The sequence below is a fragment of the Gymnoscopelus microlampas genome, assembly GCF_963454915.1.
Source record: "Gymnoscopelus microlampas genome assembly, chromosome: 8".
NCBI classification, from domain to species: domain Eukaryota; kingdom Metazoa; phylum Chordata; class Actinopteri; order Myctophiformes; family Myctophidae; genus Gymnoscopelus; species Gymnoscopelus microlampas.
The window spans coordinates 47,337,085-47,356,385 of record NC_139945.1 but is presented as its reverse complement, the minus strand read 5'-3'; the positions used below and the strand labels follow the sequence as shown (position 1 = coordinate 47,356,385).

General features: G+C 41.6%; 1 protein-coding gene across 5 annotated transcripts in view; it reads left to right on the top strand.

The window, feature by feature from the left end:
• The window catches only part of col4a4 (collagen, type IV, alpha 4), a 141,020-nt gene that overhangs the window by 70,741 nt on the left and 50,978 nt on the right, over nt 1-19,301 (top strand). For all 5 annotated transcript variants that reach the window (XR_014601356.1, XR_014601357.1, XR_014601358.1 and 2 more), the window contains 14 exons: nt 588-749; nt 1,109-1,276; nt 3,960-4,103; nt 4,771-4,878; nt 6,495-6,676; nt 8,895-8,958; nt 11,171-11,245; nt 12,988-13,095; nt 13,215-13,322; nt 15,096-15,167; nt 15,599-15,727; nt 17,030-17,137; nt 18,717-18,872; nt 19,167-19,274. Coding sequence is in view for 1 of the 5 variants with exons in the window: in XM_084065334.1 (XP_083921460.1) it covers nt 588-749; nt 1,109-1,276; nt 3,960-4,103; nt 4,771-4,878; nt 6,495-6,676; nt 8,895-8,958; nt 11,171-11,245; nt 12,988-13,095; nt 13,215-13,322; nt 15,096-15,167; nt 15,599-15,727; nt 17,030-17,137; nt 18,717-18,872; nt 19,167-19,274 (1,692 nt within the window). In the remaining 4 variants the exon portion in view is untranslated. The remainder of the gene's footprint in view (nt 1-587; nt 750-1,108; nt 1,277-3,959; nt 4,104-4,770; nt 4,879-6,494; nt 6,677-8,894; nt 8,959-11,170; nt 11,246-12,987; nt 13,096-13,214; nt 13,323-15,095; nt 15,168-15,598; nt 15,728-17,029; nt 17,138-18,716; nt 18,873-19,166; nt 19,275-19,301) is intronic.

Below are 19,301 nucleotides of genomic sequence, written 5' to 3'. Positions count from 1 at the left end.
TCGAAGGCACCACTCACTTCACTGGCCATGCCAGGCTATGAGACTACTGCCATAGTGTCAAAGACATTTTTAACTGCAGCAATATGGCAGAATTATGGATTTGAAGAAGACAAAAGAGGTGAGCTGAAACATAAACAACGCTGAAAAAAATCTAAATTAAAATGTATCAAGTATCATTCCTTTTATTAGAAGAAAAATGCGACCTCCAAGTGCATACAGAATATGATGGGTGACCAAACGCGAACAGCGGTCTGTTGTCTATTGCGAACAGTTGTCTGTCATACAAATTGCCCCCACAGCTTGCTCATGTCCTGATGGTTGTACCCCAAACTGACACAGCCCTGGGTAGGCAGCCAGACCTGGCGGAGATTTGCACTCTGAGGAGTGCACCTTTCTAATAATGACTGCTGCTACAATGCCTGAGGAAACCAGAACAAAATAATTTTACTCTTCTGTACTCATACACAATATGTAACAAAGAAATTCACCTTGAATCTTTGAAGTTGAACACTTTCTCCAATAACGTAAAGTGTTAAAAATGGTAAACTTTAGATTCTTACTACATTAAACTCTCCGTCTTCCATCAGGACCCTTAGGAACCAAAGGAGCCCTGGGACGCAGAGGAGAGAGAGGAGTGGACGGTCCACCAGGCAAAGAAGGACCCCCTGGCCCCAAACCAAATCTGTGTGATGCAGGAGAGACTGGCCCTCGAGGGACACAAGGAGTGAAAGGACACATAGGACCTCCAGGTAAATGTGGCTATTTGGAAAATGTTTGGCGTTCAGATCTCAACAGTGTGTCAAACCCCACCAATTAAACTCCATTACACATAGGTAATGAAAAGGCATTATGAAAAATATCTTCCTACCGCCTCAATTCCCTTGTCCACAGTTTATCCCCCACATATCTCGAGAACCGCCGGACCGATCAACTTCATACTTAGCGTGCATGTCGCCGAGTGATGTGTAGGGAGGTTGTCCAGAACCGACGTGCAGAAAGTTGTTGCTGTTTGTCTCAGTTTACATTATTAGTTGTACAATATTATTGATTTATTACAGTGGAATTAGTAGAATTATAGTAGTGTAATGTGTTGTATTTTATTGTGTAGGTTTTTGGGGGGAGAACGGAGCCAAGGGGGAAGATGGGTATCCTGGTGTTGGACCCCCAGGTCCATATGGGAAACCAGGTACACCAGGGTTCTCTGGATACCCGGGACAACCAGGAATCCCAGGCTCCCTTGGAAAGGACGGAGAGCCAGGGCCCAACGGACAGAAAGGTAAAATACACAGCAGGAGTAGTAATGGTGGTAATATTATAATGAGTTATATCCATATCAGAACCAGCGCAGCAAGTAAATGTGGAATCACAGGCAGAGATTTATTTTAAAAGCCAAGAAAGAAACAATATTGTTAACCTTTCCTGCTTCAGCATCCATACCGTGGTCAGGAAACACAGGGAGACTTTATATTCCTCTCCAGGGCCGAAGTCATTGGTAATTTTGCAGTTGAGCGATCAACTGGGCAGATTTCTGGAAAATACCACAGGCTCGACTCAGCTTTCTCATCAACTCAACCTACGACACCCTACCCAGCCCTAGAAACCTCCATCAATGGTCGGGGATGTAAACCTGCAACGTCGGCGGGACCATCAATGCCTCGCTCCAGTATGTTCTGTCAGGTTGTAAAACAGCTCTGACACAGGGTCGTTCAGATGGCGACGTGACCAAGTGCTCAGAAAGCGGTCACAAACACAAACAATAAGAGTCCAGAGTCCCACAGAGGATCCACTTTCTCAGGCAGGGGGAATCTGCAGCGAAACAGCTACAGGAGACCAGCACCTACGCTCCTAACCTCAGGCGCGCACTGACAGTGCCAGGAGGAAAGGAAGAGACAAAATGACACAGACCCGGTTGCAGAGGGCAGAGAAGGAGGATGGATCGGGAGGCTCAATGCTGTGTCGGCCCAAAGACCCAGGGCTACAGGGAGCCACAAGGCCACCAAGGAACTAGAGAAGGCAAGCTTTTGGCGCTGGTTAAGAAGACGGGGCAAGGATTGGAGAGCAAAAAACTGCTGAATGTTTTAGCTGCAGAGGGTGTCAGGGAGATATCTTTATCTTTTTTAATAGCTCCTTATTATTCTGGAATAATAAGGGGCGAAACATCCATGAACAGTGGATCCCAGCTGATGACCCTGCAGCTAACAACTTCTTATGTGGTCAGAGAGGATGCTCCTGAGTCCTGTCGTGCACAGGCCTAGAGCCTTGCAGAACACAAACAATACAAGCTAACCTCTTGACATCACTCAGTAGGTGGCATAAACGGGATTGGGTATTGAGGAGTCAAGACTGAACTGTATGAAGCACTCATACTTTAACAGCTACTGCTAACTTAACACTCCAGTCACCAGCCTTACCATCACACATACACTCTCTCTCTCTCTCTTTCTCTCTCTGCTGTGGAAATTTTAGCCTGAACCAATTATGCAGCTGTTCAAAAACATGAAATAGATTATGCTTCAAAGCAAGCTGGTAGAGGCTCACTTGGAAGGCTCATTACAGTTACTAATGATGTGCTATGGTTTCAGTTCTGTAGAGCACACAATTTAGCGAGAGCAAGAATGTGGAAAAAGACCATGCTCTGGACCATTTTCTCTGCTTGGATCTGTGTGTTTTTGATACTGTACTGTACGTCTTTATGCCTGATGCTCTGTTTTTCATTTCCTTAACCATGTCACTTTAACCATGCACATGATACAGTGACTTTATAAACTGTACATGCTGCTTTTTTATATTCTGGATATGTTTTCCACCTGTACAAGAAGAATTTCTGCCTTCTATCCATAATTTTTGAATCATGTACCATATCTCTGCTGTCCAGCGCGAACCTGCTAACTCCAAAATATTAGTTTTTCAGGAAACCTTATATTTTTAAAACAAAGCAATACTGCCTCATCAAAGTTGGTATAGTGACTTTATATATTGTCAGATACTTGCATGTGTCATTATATTATCAACACTTTACCCAAATCCAGCGCAATTAAGACTTAAGCGGAGTTAGGAGTTTCCGACGAACAGAAATCCATCTCAAGTGGAGTTAGGAGCCCGAACAGCTGACAATAGCTCTGCTGCTGAGGGAAGGGTCAAAATTCCCAAAAGCTAACAATGGATGTCCAAGCTCACAATGCATCACAACGTGTGAATTAATGCCCTGATGCTTCATGACACTTATTATATAGGCCTACAACAATAAACAGGACTTTAAATATTACAATAACTTCTGCAAAGAGTCGGAGTTTCAGTAGAACTAGCACGACAGAAATGCTATGAACTCCTTTCTTCTTGTCTCATTGCTCTCCTCATTAAACACTTCATAGATTTTAGAAATATAATTACTTGTTTTCATAACATTAGTGACAGTGCTAAGTTTGATAAACAGGTACACTGCATAGTTTTAACAGACTACGGGGAGTTTGTTTACGTGATCCTCCTCCTCGCTCACTGCGCAATGTGCTCTGCTCATGCTGTGAAAAGGCAGCACTGGAGAGGAGAGGGGGGAGTTGTTTGTTTTTGACGGACAGTTTGAGGATCCAATGGAGTTGGGAGTTTTCGTCAGAGGCGTTTTTTAATACTTCTCATAGGTACATTTTTTTTTTAAACAGACGTAAAGGGTGTTCAAAAGCGTTGATTTATGAAAAAAAAAGAGCTGAAAATGGAGTTAGCTGGTTCGTCCTGGACACCGACGATATGTATACTGGACTTTTGTATATTTTATTTGACTGTGCCTTTCTGTTATTTTTGTTGTTATATATTTCTTTCTACTCACACACTCTTTATACATCTATGCAAGTGATGCCTAGTTTGGTAGCTCTAATCCTCTACTTTCATATGAAATGAGAAAATGAATGTGCCAACATCTACAGTAGTTGCTGTGTTCTTTTTCACATGATTATCCATGTGTGTAGGTTTGATAGGGGACAAAGGCCGAAAAGGGTGTCCAGGAGAACGAGGGGCCAGCGGGAGGAATGGCTTCGAAGGGAGGAAGGGGGAGAAGGGGTTTGATGGCCAACCAGGACTACTTGGGGAAGACGGATCCAAAGGACAGAAAGGTACAGAGCTGGATATGACTGTAATACTGGTATAGCACTAGTTCTAGCATAAGTCATATTAACTCTGCAAACAGAGGTTCTGACAAACACTCACTGAAACAAATGTGTATAGATACACAGAGAACTAACTAGACACAGGTGCAACTCAAACAGGTGAACAAGATGAACCATAAGTATTAACACAGGGTGGATAAGAGAGAACAGGCAACAACAACAACAAGGGCAGACAGGAAACACTCAACAATACTACAAAATAAAATATCAGAAATATAAGAAAACACTAACAAAATAAGATACACAACACTTCAATATAAGGCAAAGAAATACAGATCTGTCATATACAGACATAATGTAGTACTACTGTACAGTACCAATACCAGTGTTGTATCTGCATTCTGCACTAGTGACTAGTGTACCATTGTAGTACAACCTTGTAACAATACTTGTAAGGACCAATACTACTCTAGGAATACCAATACCAGTGTAGACGTACCAATACCAGTGTAGTACTACTAGCTTCTAAGACTTGTGTGTTCACCAATACTAATGTAACACCAATACCAGTTTACTGCTAATAATACTAGTGAATTACTACCAGTGCTAGTGTAGTACTACTAACGCTTGTGTTATAGCAGTATTTGTATCTCACTGTGTTTACTCATCCCAGGCAGGCGAGGGGTCCCAGGTGCCCTGGGAGAGACTTTCCCCGTCCTCGTCAAAGGAGAGCCCGGTCCCCCAGGACTTCCTGGTCTTCCAGGCTTGACCGGACCACGAGGTGAGACAACACATCACATTTTCCAAATGGAGGCATTCCTGGTTTAAAATAAGGAACAGTGAGTCAAGAAGAGTACCTTGTGTTGTGTGGTTGCACATAGTGAACAATATTAAGATTAACTACAATAATCAAATTTGTATTTAATAGAAATGTCATATTATACACATTTTCAAAGAACATGTAAATGCAAACTATAAAAGTGTGCACCCCGGAGGCCAGATCTCCGCCAGCCCCTGTTGGCTTCCCAGGGCTGTATCAGTCATGGGTGCTGTGGGGGAACTAGAGTTAGTACAACAGTAAGATTGTTCGCGTTCGTGATACCCTCTATGGGCTGAAGTGAAAGCAGTTTAGGAGGTGTGCATTCGATTCCAATTTGGGTATGATTGGATGTCATGTTCATGATATGGCATTTTTTTAGGAAATAGGCCGCGGCCACAAATTTGTGAAGGCAATTACAGGCAAACAAGTATCGATTATGAAAACCCTGTTTGACAGCCATTGTCACATAACTCTCAAAACAACAAACAATGTAATTTGTAGCATTTGTGCACTCCCTATGGATGAAGTGTTTAGAGGCCCCTCAATGTGTGAATCAAATTTGGGGCAGATTGGATGGTGCTGTTGTGTAGGAAGAGACACCTGTGTACTTAGTTCAATGTCAGAACATACACTACACTTTCTCCATAAGTGGAACCCTTTTATTTATTACTTCAGTTACTTACAAACTCTACCTCCTGACTGAATATCTGCATCTGTTATTTTTGAACATTTTAGAAAAATCCTGAAATCGTGTGACCTACTGATTTAGAAGTAATTTGTAGAATCGGTCTCAGGTCTTAATGGGTTAAAGGTACCTGAGCCCATGTATAGCACCACAAGACCCAAGAACAATCCATGTTTTTAGAACATAACAGCTGATTTGCTATGATTTGTGGCATTGTTTGGAAAGCAGGGCGCTTGCACAAACCTTGGAAGCCAATTAAAGCCAATCGGAATGAAATATGAAAACTGACTGATACATCTTGATCATAATGACTCCAGAGATAATGTGTACCAATGTGTTTGATTCTGGGACAAAATCTGTAGGAGTTTTGAAGAAAATTGAAAATCACGTAAAATCTAGTCAGGTGGAAGTAGACGTGGCCTATATGGGGAGTTGCGTCATGATCCAAGGAATCCCGGGAGGAAAAATGTTGTTGCGCGACATACGGTTAAAGACTTATTGGCCAAAATGCTTAAATCTGTGGCAAACATGCAGCTAGATGAAAAGCTGACTTTCTCAGCATATTGATCTCTAGAAACAATCAAGCATAATGCATGCAACCTCTTGTTTGTGTGTCAATGTGTCGTGCTAGAGTTGGCTGCTGTTTTCCCAGTGAAACATAATGAATCTCCATTTGGAATATCTCTTAAGTTCCTCTTTAACCACATTAAACCTATATCAATATTTTGGGCATGTGATTGTTCTTTAAACATGTTCAAAATGTTTCTAACAGCTCATAACGCATCTCATCGCGACACGTTATGAGCTTGTAGATCTGTGCAACATTGTCGTAAGACAAAGTATAAAATATGGCTTAAAGTGATTAAGCTGAACATGGTAACTCTACCTTCAGGCAATAAGGGAGTACAAGGTAATAGAGGCAATGCAGGGTACCCTGGAATCAATGGGCAACCGGGCATAGAGGCGGGCTTCAGAGGATCACCAGGGACCTTGGGGAAGTCTGGAGACCCTGGCCTACCTGGACCTCCTGGACTCAAAGGGATCATCGGCTTCCCAGGAGAGAATGGAGATCAGGTGAACATTTATCATATTTTTTTAGATTTAACAAGGAATGTATTAACCACATGAAACCCTAGCGTCCCTGTTCTGAGGTGAACAATAGCACATTACAGAACAGTAGCAGATATAAAACCCTCTCCTCAGCATTAACCACTAATGTTGGTGCTCCCCAGGGTTGTGTAAGCTCAGCTGTATTGTTCACCCTTTATACTGACAGCTGTAGTACTGAGAAATGTCTGTCTGAATGTCGCACTGACAAGCCAGACCAATACATTCTAAAGTACTCTGATGATACAGTTTTGATTTCTCTTTTGGATAGTTCCAGTGATCCTGGACTGCACCAACACAGAGTAAATAAGGTGGTGGAATGGAGTGATAACAACGCTCTTATCATTAACACAAAAAAGACAGAAGAGATTGTTTTTGGTGCCCCACTAGAGATACACAGATCCCCTATTACTATTCATAGTGAACAGATCAACCAGGTATGTTCGTATACATACCTAGGAGTAGTAATAGACCACCTTTTGTCATGGAAAGACCAGATTGAATCAGTGGGTAAGAAGACAAAACAAAGAGTATTTCCTTCGCCGTCTGAGATCTTTTGGTGCTAGTAGACAGATTCTTCTTTTGTTTTTCACTTCTGTTATTATGAGTGTCCTGCAGTACTGTAGTACCACCTGGTATGGATGTCTGTCTGTAGCTTTAAAGTCACAACTGCTGCAACAAGTGAACATTTGTTCAAAGATTGTTGGACAACCACTTCAGAGGCTCTATACATCTACGTATGATAACAGTATGATAAGGTTGGCAAGGAATATCACTTCAAACACTAGCCATGCTTTGTATGGAGAATATAGGTTGCTGCCTTCAGGAAGGAGATACAGTGTTCCTACATACAATAAGGTGAAACTGAAGAGGTCCTTTGTCCATCAGACGACATTGAGGCTTAATCAGGAGTTATAAGCCAGGGGTAGGCTTAGTGGTGGACATGTCTTTGCATGTCTTTATGTATGTATTTGTATTTTGTTGTTTTCTTGTGTCATGTCAAATGTGTGTACTGTTATATGTTGCATACATGGCTGTTTGGGTCGCAAGACAAATTTCAGTGCAAACTGACAATAAAGTATTATCGTATCGTATTATCGTATCGTATATACAATCTCACAACGCGTAAACCAAGATTTTTGTGTGTGTGTGTGTGTGTGTGTGTGTGTGTGTGTGTGTGTGTGTGAGTGTGAGTGTGAGTGTGTGTGTGTGTGTGTGTGTGTGTGTGTGTGTGTGTGTGTGTGTGTGTGTGTGTGTGTGTGTGTGTGTGTGTGTGTATGTGTATGTGTATGTGTGTGTGTGTGTGTGTGTGTGTGTGTGTTTGGGGGGAGTAACCTGATAACTGGTAGACAGAGTGGGAGGGGAGGGGCTTATCACACTACTTTAACTCAAGGCTTCCGTTGAAACCCTGATCTACAAGCTTACAACGTGACGCATTGTAAGCTTGAAGATCTGCTGTTTTCTGCGTAGATATTTAATGTTTTGCGAAAACAGAAAATACACTTGCATAGAGCCCTGAGGGACTCCGCTCAACCATATAGGGTTAAGTGGTTAACATGTTCGATTAAACGATTATCATTATTTATTTATTTTGAAATAAATAAATGAAACAAGCTCACATCATGTCGTATCTTGAGGTTGCAGATTGTCTACTTTTAAAAATGTTGAACATCGAAGTATAGTACAGGGTTAAAGGTGCAAGTAATGTATCTTTTTTTTAAAATAAATGTTAAATAGCTATATTCTGATAATCCTTGGTATAGAGTGTTTGTTCAGAGGTCTCCCTGACTCTCCAGCTCCTTAGTAAACAGAGAATATATTTTCAGGTCAGGATACCTATTTTTTCAACTCAGGAGAGAGAACTCATACAGGATACAGGATAAACAAGTGCAATTGGAAGTGATGACACAAAGAAATTAGCAGATAAAATGGAACTGGAACACTATAAAATTGAAACTGATAAATCCTGACTGGCTGAAATTGGCAACCCACCTGAAAATGTATTTTCAGTATATTAAAGAACTGGAAAGACGAGTAGACCCCTGTTATTATTACACTACCTTTAAGTGGTTAATCAGACCAATCGATTTAGTCCATTATAAAATAAATCGATTAGAATGTTTGAAATATAGAAATTTAAAAAACATATTTTTGTATTAACACTAATTGTATTTGCTGACTGTAGGGTGACCCAGGAATCACTGGGACATTTGGTGTACCTGGTTACCACGGATTCACTGGGCTTAAAGGTAGGACAAAACAAAGGTTGCATTCCATAACAAATAATACACACACTTTCACTTACCATATGAAACGTACGACAGAGCATTAGTGCCATTAATTGGTGGAGAAAAAAAGAAAAAAAAAGTTGGCGGGGGTGGGGCATTATTCTGACTTTTTACTCAGAAATCTCTGAGTTTAATGTAGGAAATTTCCTACATACACAAACTCGCAGATTTGCGACATTAATCTCAGAGACACTTTCTGACTCTTTATATAAATAAGTTATTATTAATAGGCATGTAACGATTCACTCAACTCACGATATGATTCGAATCACGATTCGAGGTTCACGATACGATTTTTCACGATTTTTTTACGATTTTTTTAGCACATTTATTTTCCAGACAAATTACTGAAAAACCTTGATTATTTATTTTACAAAAAGCATGTATTTTTAAAAAACTATATTTTCTCTTATCCTCTTTTTAATACATGAAATTAAATAAAGCCTTTTTATTCACGAGGTACATGCATTAACTGTCACATTAAGACATATACTTTTTTATTTGTAAAATAATAACTTTAAATATATAAGTCTTATGAAATAAATGAATTTTAAAACATATATCCCAGATGAAATAAATTATAAAGAAAACCTTCAAATAAACAAACTAAGGCTTAGCCTTCGGATTTACAAGTTATTTTTTATCTATGCTACATTCTCAGCATTCTGTATAAAACAACACATTTATGTACAGTAATAAGGGAAACTGTTTTAAACTGCTCCAAATGAGATTAGATAAGAATTAATTGATTAATATCAATGAAATTCGCTATATATCTGAAAGACAGTGTTGAAAGGAGTTTGGCGTTGTCAGCGGTCTGATACAATTGTTAAATTATTAAATTAGATTATTATTCATTGTACTCTGCAGCCGCACCGAGGCGCTCCAGAATTAGCCGTTTTCATTAGAAGCCTATCAGTTATGTTTCCTACACAGTTTAAATCAGACAGCTAACAACGTTGTCAGACGGGGGAGGGGGTAAACCAGGGGTATTCAACTAGATTAGGCAGGGGGCCACAACTGTAAAATAATTTGGAGTTGGGGGCCACACAGTCAGTGCGCACACAATTTGCGCGCGTGCGCAAATTTTTTTCGGGTCTAATTCGGGTCTAATTCGGTCTAATTCGGGTCTAATTCGGTTCTATTTCACCAATATAAATCAACCTTTTTTCGGGTCTAATTCGGTCTAATTCGGTTCTATTTAAGGTTCTAAGTTAAGTTCCAATGAAAGATGGCCTTTCAAGAACTAATGAAGGATAAATAATTTGTACTGTTTTAACTTTGATAACATAAAAACGAACATATATTTACATAAATAATAATTATGAAAATAAAAAAATAAAAGAAAATCGATAAACGATAAATCGTTACATGCCTAATTATTAATCATTTGTTTTTGCGCATGCAGGCATGCACAGTTTCCTCTCCTTTTTAGCCCAATAGGCGTTAACTAATCTAATCAGTGGATATTGTTTTTATATAGGCTATATGATTGAATTGAATTTGCACAAACTCGATTCATACTTCGACAGCGGGGCGCACGTCGCAAATAGCCGATCTACAAGCTCACAACATGTCTGGTCTGCAGCAGTGAGCTTGTAGATCGGCTATTTTCGGTGCGCGACCCCGTCGTACGGCGAAGTAGAAATTAGTCTGTCGCTCAGTCTGGACACAGTGAACACCCACATAGCACGTAGCCATAATAAGGCGTTGAATAAAGCTCTTCCATTGATTAATTTAATTCAAGAGTAGCCTATTTCCTTATTGCTAAATCCGATCCCATCCATAGCAAAGTGGGTTTTTAGGCTATGATCCAAAGTGATAGGATCGCGCCTCCTTAAATAAAGAATTCTGAGTTTATTTTCTCAGAAATGTGCTAGTTAACTCAGAAATGTCCTATTTTATAAACTAACAAATTTGCCACATAAAACTAATAAATGTCTTAGTTTAAAGTGGCAAATTTGTGTGATAATAAATTCGAAAATTTCCTACATTTTACCCAGAGATTTCTGAGTAAAAAGTCAGAATAATGCCCCGCTCCCGCCAACTTTTTTTTTTTTTTTCACCAATTAATGGCACTAATGCTCCGTCGTAGAAACGTAATGTAAAATTGGTTCGTAGAGTGTTTACATGAGCTGTCATTAAACTGCACTTTTGTTTTTCTAAAATTCAGGTGATATAGGAGACTCTGTTGGTGTTCCTGGTTCATTTGGAGACTCAGGATCTCCTGGAGAGACTGGACTATCTGGTGAGAGCTGCAACACACATTCATAGTATATGAATACAAATAAAATTAACTAAAACTATCAAAAATGTTCTGGCGATTACTCTATTGATGACTTTGTCAAATGTGGTTTTATTGAAAGCAGGGGCGTAGCACCAAATTCTGGGCCCTTTTTGGGGGGGGGGGCCCTAGTAACTCAGTCCCACTTACACCCCCCCTGTGACGCCCCTGATTGAAAGGCAATCAAAGGCTAGAGCTTAGAAACCAAACGTCGGGTGCATGTTTCCATTTTAAATCCCCACTGTGCGGCTGCAGAGCTAAAGAGCTATGTTGCCAGAATTTGCAAGAGGAATAAGCAACAACCAGGTCTATGAAAACAAGCACAAAAGAAGCGACTATAATAGGCCACATGAGCACTTCAAACCTATATATGTCGGCCATTAAACAATGTGCATATTTATATGTGTTGGCTATTTGAAAATAGACGATCTACAAGCTCACAACCGTTCTACCATTATTTACAAGCAACTTTACAGAAAAACAAGCCCAATGTGGATTATAATAAGCAGACCTGGCAACACTGCAGACAGGGAGAAAAGAGAGCGTAAGATTGAATTGGGGATAATGGCTTGTGCGGTCTTCTCTTAAAGGCAATGGCATCTGGCACTGTGATTAGTTTTATTATTGTAACGCCCAAACCACACCTATGCATAATGTAATGGGTAGTGCAGGTGTTTTGCGGGTAAGGCAAGTGTCCCAAAATAGCAACTTTTGCAGGGGCCCCTTGCCCAGTCCTAAATCCCAAATTAGTGGGTTTAGCCAGTCTGGCCCTTTATAGGGCCCTGTGTGAGTTTTGGACAAAATCTTTAGGATTAGTAGCTAAAAGTGTGTTTTGAAGAAAATGTAAAAAAAAGTTTAAAGGATCTACACCATGAATTAAAAAAATAATAATAATATTTAATATCATATTGTTTATGTCCATCAAACGTTTTTCAAAAGCACTTTCACCTGCAATACCACATTGTCGTGTTTGGCACGGGGCGCTATTGAGCCGGTTTGTATGCATGTTATCTCCTGGTTCTGTGTGGAAAAAGTAAAAAAAAAAAACATTTACATTTTTTTTTTTTTTTTTGGAACTGAAAAACGGGAGGTATTGTATCCTGATGTGACGTCACGTCAGGGTGAAAATCAGTTTGGCCTGTTTTGAGACCAATTTACAGAAAACCCCAGATTTGCTGTGAAAGCCTGAGTGTTCAAACTGGGGTATTTTTTGGGGATAGAAGAGAGGTAGGGGAGACCAAAAACACACAAAAAAGAAGAAAAAGTTAAAATTCATGGTGTAGTCCCTTTAAAATATAGTTCAGTGCAAATAGGCGTGGGGAGTTACATCATGGAATCCAGGGGGAAATTAATTTAGATTGTACGACCTATACTTTAGTTCAAAGGCCAAAACGTAAAGCAGGCTAGTATGCCAGCTAACATGCCACCATGTGTTAGTGACTTCCTTAGCCTACCACACACAAAAAGGTTTGACGCTGATCATAACAGCAGTTTGTGAGATTAGCGGCACACAGACGGGGGCAAAACATAATCTCCATTCCCGGCTTTAACAATAGTTAGTAATACTGTCGCACATAGACACATAATTTGTACACAATTTACACACAAGCATCAACTTACAGGACTAACATGTACTAGCCTCATTAACAGACAATTTTGTTTATATTGTTAAGATAATTGAGAGACACTGCTTTGTGTTTTGTCAGGTTGCCATGGACCCCAGGGAGACCCTGGAGAACCTGGTCGTCATGGTGATTTTGGATTCCAAGGTGATGTTGGTTGCCCTGGTTCCCGTGGAGACCCAGGACCTAAAGGTACGCAAATGCACTTGTTATTATTATTATTTTTATTGTTATTATTAAAATAATTAAAATAATAATAATAATAATAATTATTATTATTATTATTATCTCTTACTCTGTCTCTGTTTTAGGAGTTTCTGGACCCCCTGGACCCAGTGGCAAAACTGGTTCTGATGGTCAGAAAGGCCAGACAGGTCAACCTGGACCCAATGGAGAACCAGGAAGACAAGGCCTGAGAGGTGGTTATTATTGTTGTTGTCTCCGCCAGGAGACATTGTTTTCACTTTCCACATGTCAAGCTAACATTGGTCAAGCCTCACGTGACACGTGACAATACGGTGAAATAGTGTGATCTGATTGACTAGTGACGTATAGCGGCCTATAAATACATGTGTCACTTTGAAAGAGTCTTAGCCTCTTTCAAAGTGAGGTAAGACAGGAATAATCACGAAATGGCTGAGAAATGGCGGATACTGTAACAATTGGATAGGACACTTACACAGACAGGACAGATAGGACACTTACACAGACAGGACGGATAGGACACTTACATAGACAGGACAGATAGGACACTTATACAGACGGATAGGACACAACACAAGTCTGCTGGCGGAGACTTGTGCTCCGAGGAGCACTTTTTCAAGTTAGTATTATTATTATTACTAGACCATACCCGGTCGGCGCAGCGCATCCGTGGGGGGATATGCGCACATGATCTGGCAACCCGGGAGGCAGTTCGTCCCATAGCTGGGCAGCCCCGTAACCATGGCGACAGTGTTTGACACAAAAACGCTAATAAGAAGCTGAGATTTGATGACATTGAAAAACGGGCTTCACAGTTAAGTTCAGATGGTAATGGTCAATGGCTGTGTGCAAAATCAGAGTACTATGACATGTTGATCACATCAGGGATCTCCATACATGGGCATAAAATAGACACAAACAGACAAGACGGATGGAGATTTGGGGATTTTTGATTCTGGACAAACGCTGCTCCACACCCTCAGGTTCTCGGCGATACACACAATAATTAAAAAAAAATCACAACCTGAGTGAAGAGAGTGGTGCCTTTGATGAGCCCCGTATTGATGTTGTCATCAATGTTTGTTTATTGGACAGACAGACATACATACGGACGGACACACGGACAAAGTCAGATATAGGAGTGGTTGGCACCACTCAAAAAGGGGTTAAATGTCCATTCTGGGGGCATCTGCTGGCCTAGCGGACCAGGCGCATACCACATGCGATCTGTAATCCAGTTTTACAGCGTGTCACGGGTTCGACGCCCGTCCCGACGACCTTTGCTGTGTGTCACCCCCTCCATCTCTCTCCCCATTTCCTGTCAGCCTACTTTCCTCTCAAAATAAAGGCAGAAAAGCCCCAAAAATATCTTAAAAAAAAAAAAAAAAAGGGACAGGACAAAGTCGAGGACCTCCAAATTTACATGTATTTGGCCACGGACCCCCATCTGAAAATATTTTGTTACAGGGACCCCCCCCCCCAGATGCAAAGATGAGTTAAAAATGTTTGCTTTAAGAAAATATATATATTCAAAGATTTCCACAAATTTTCACAATTATTCAAAAATAACAGATATACAAGCTCATAGCGCTATGAGCTTGTATATCTGCTATTTTCTAATAACCCAAAGTATAAAATAATGGATTACGTAGTTACACAGATGCGTTACCGGTTTTAATGGGTTAAAAGAACATTTTTCAGCCTGAGCCTGTCAGGCAGGTGGTTCCATTGTTGAGGACAGCACAGCCACGCTCACCTCTTCAACTTCTATGCCGCGACAAACGTCCAGGTTTTAGCTGTGCCGATTGATCAGCATGCCGTATAACCCCTTAGGGACGATACGGCAGCTGATCAATCAGCATAAGCGAGTATCGCCCCCTCTTGAACCTTTTGGTGCATCCCTAATCCAGGACAAAGTAAAGACATGGTACATGATAAATAATGTATATGTCATGAATCTATATGAACAGTATATTGTGTTCTTTCAGGTCCTCCAGGTCCATTAGGACTTCATGGACTGGATGGACTGAAGGGAGTGAAGGGAGAGATGGGAGCAAGAGGTAAATAAACGTACATGCACACACACACACACACACACACACACACACAAATGTTTTATTGTCATGGTTCACCAGTGTGTGTGTGTGTGTGTGTGTGTGTGTGTGTGTGTGTGTGTGTGTGTGTGTGTGTGTGTGTGTGTGGGGCACCATCACTGACCACCATCACTGACACTACCCTTTACAACTTAAACACGATACACAAAAGGTACAAAATGACACACACACACACACACACACACACACACACACACACACACACACACACACACACACACACACACACACACACACACACACACACACACACACACACACACACACACACACACACACACACACACACACACTTACACCATTATAATTAAAATTACTGGACATTATCTCTCCATCTGTCTGTCTAATCTATCTGCCTGTCTACCTGTCTCTCTTAGGTCCAGGCATATTAGGCCCTACTGGACCCACAGGTGTTAAGGGTGATCAAGGCCCAAGAGGATGTCAGGGCACACAGGGCACTTCCCAGCCCGGGAGCAGAGGAGCCAAAGGCCAGACAGGACTCACAGGTACTATAGAACTATTTGATAATGTACTCTTACTAGGTATGATTGTTAGATACTTTATAGTTATTATTACTACTACATACAACAGTTAATGTTATTAAACTGTATGGATTGTCATTATTGTTGTTATTGTCTCCGCCAGGCCGAAAGGCGTGGCGAGAGAGTATGTTTTACCCCCTGTCCGTCCGTCCGTCCGTGTGTCCGTGTGTCCGTGTCTGTCTGTGTACAGCTAATCTCCGGCACCGTTGGCTTGCTCGCAGTGAAACTGTGCACACATACTCCCTGGATGCCACAGCAGAACCTCTGCTCCAAATTTTTCACATGGGCATTTTATAGCGCCATCAGGAGGCCGATTTGTGCAAAACATATTTTTTGACAGGACTCCTACAGATTTTGTCCAAAAATCCCGCAAATCGGTACACAGTATCTCTATAGTCATTAAACGAAACGGGTCTTTCACATTTTTCATATTCCATCCTGATTGGCTAAAAATGTCTTCCAAAGTTTGTAGGAGTGCTCCGTTTTGAACAAAATGTCTCAAATCATGAACACAGCATGCAATTTCCTTGAAATTTTCCACGCATATTTCCACTATGCCGAGAAAGAAATGCCACTTGAACATTTTCAAATCAGCCTCATGGTGGCGCTATAACAGGCCGATTCGTGTTTTTACCTATAACTGCACCGATCTGTGTAAAACTTTGTAAGTGCACTCCCTAGAGGTCAAGGAAAAACCTTTGCCCTGCTTTTTTCACATCTGCCTTTTATAGCACCAACTTTTTTTTCATATTACTCCTTCCAATTTTATCCAAATTTCACGCACATCGGTACACATGCTCTCTATAGTCATGTGATCAAAACGGATGTATGATTTTTCATATTCCATCCTGATTGGCTAAGATTGGCATCTAAAGTTTGCAGTAGTGGCTTGTTTTGAACAAAATGCCGCAAATCATGAACGCAGCATCCGATTGCGGTCAAACTTGGCATGCACATTCTCACTATGTTGAGGAGCAAATGTCACCCTTTTAACATTGGCCTGTTATAGCGCCACCAGGAGGTCACAATAACCTACCTGACCTGGCCGAGACCTGTGCTCCGAGGAGCACTTTTTCTAGTTACTATTATTATTATACTACTATGCTTTTTAATGCTATGCTATGAAAGGATGCAAAGATTCCTTTCTTATCATATTACATAATGTTTTTACCTGATGTTAGAGTCATCTTTGCCCATATATATCTGTTTGTCTATCACTACTTTATGTCTATCCATCTGTCTCCCTGCCTGTCTGTCCATCTGCAGGTCCTCCGGGTGCAACTGGATATCCAGGTTTTCCAGGTGCGGACTGTAAACAGGTGCTGCCAGGTGAAAACGGAGAAAAAGGCTTTGCTGGAGATGAAGGACCCAAAGGTACCACTGCTGTGCACGGGTGCAAACGTGCGTGCGTGCTTGTGTGCGTGCGCGCGCACACACGTCTGTGTGTGTGTGTGTGTGTGTGTGTGTGTGTGTGTGTGTGTGTGTGTGTGTGTGTGTGTGTGTGTGTGTGTGTGTGTGTGTGTGTGTGTGTGTGTGTGTGTGTGTGTGTGTGTGTGTGTGTGCGTGCGTGCGTGTGTCCTCGCTTGTGTGCATACAGTTTTAATTTAAGATGAAATCTCCAGTGAATTTTCATTTCAAAGCTGACAATTATTCTGTGAGTTTGACTCCCTCATTGGTGATCACATAATATTTGATTGCAACTGTGAGCGTTGAGCGCCGAAAACGTGCTGTAATTGAGGTCCTGGTAATATAGAAAACCAGCAGTACCAGGGTCCTGGTAGGATAGAAAACAAGCAGTATAGGGTACTGGTAGGATAGAAAACCAGCAGTACTAGAGGTCCTGGTAATATAGAAAACCAGCAGTACCAGGGTACTGGTAGGATAGAAACCCAGCAGTACTAGAGGTCCTGCTAATATAGAAAAACAGCAGTACTAGGGTACTGGTAGGATAGAAAACCAGCAGTACTAGAATACTGGTAGGATAGAAAACCAGCAGTACTAGGGTACTGGTAGGATAGAAAACCAGCAGTACTAGAGGTCCTGGTAATATAGAAAACCAGCAGTACTAGGGTATTGTTAGGATAGAAAACCAGCAGTAATAGGGTACTGGTAGGATAGAAAACCAGCAGTACTAGGGTTCTGGTAGGATCAACACTGTCTCACTCACCAAAAGGCATATTGTGACTTAGTGACCAAACATCAACATGTGCTTTGAAGGCGGGGCAAATTAACCTGACACCGTCAAATGGAAGAAGCTTGCGACACACATTTGTTTCACAGCCTACTTCCATCTGAGACGCAGAATCGATGACAGAGAGGTTTTTCTTTTTTTCAAGCTACTAGGCAGGTGATTGGATGATCCCGCCCCTAGCAGCCGCTGATTGGTTCGAATACGCAGCGTTGCGGGCAGCTTTACTCCCTGCGCGATCCCAGACCTCCTTCCTGAAATCAAATGCAAATGAGATTTCCGGAGGGAGGGGGGTTTACCAGGCTAGGGGCAAATAAGGCACATGTTGACTTTTCGGGACTTCCGCATTACAACAATGCGGAAGTCCAGTTCTCAGCGCTTTTGACAGTCCTCCAAAAATAATTTTAAAACGTCTACGTACCATCTCAAGCGGACTTGAGGCACGAGCTTAGATGAGGGAGCCGCCATGCCGAGCGTTGTTAAGTCCACTTTGAGCCAACTCAGCACCGTCCGAGTTATGTTACGATAGGCACGGAATTGTAAATCATATATTCTCCAAAAGTCATATTGTGACTTTTTTGCCCCACCTTCACGTCACATGATGACGTTTGGTCAAAATTGTTCCAAAAAGTCAAAATATACCTTGTGGGAGTGAGACAGCGTTGGTAGGATTGAAAACCAGCAGTACTAACTCCCTGGTAGGATAGAAAACCAGCATTAATTGCAGTCCTGGTATGACAACTAACATTTGATGTGGTGTTTCAGGTTTCCCTGGTGGATGTGGCCTAAGTGGGCCCAACCCACCAGTTCCTGGAGATGAGGGGGATTATGGGATGCAAGGTTTCCCAGGACTAAAGGGGGTGAAGGGGGGTCTCGGAGCCACAGGCCTGCCTGGCATTGCTGGACTACCGGGGGTCAAAGGTGAAACGACAGAACATGTCAAATGGTTAACATTAAAGCTGTACATTTAATATTTAAAGTTATTTAACATGTTAACTTTAGCTTTTGTGTTTAAGTAGATATCCTGCAAGCAACCCAACTGAAGAAATGTGTGTGTGTGTGTGTGTGTGTGTGTGTGTGTGTGTGTGTGTGTGTGTGTGTGTGTGTGTGTGTGTGTGTGTGTGTGTGTGCGTGCGTGCGTGCGTGCGTGCGTGCGTGCGTGCGTGCGTGCGTGCGTGCGTGCGTGCGTGCGTGCGTGCGTGCGTTGTGTACCAGGTGAGCGAGGAGCTCCAGGTATGATGGGGTTACCTGGTCATCGTGGCTGCACAGGAACAGGTGGCCCTTCAGGGATGGATGGAGTCAAAGGTCTTCCTGGACCTCCTGGTCAGTGGATTTAAAAAAACGTTGTTT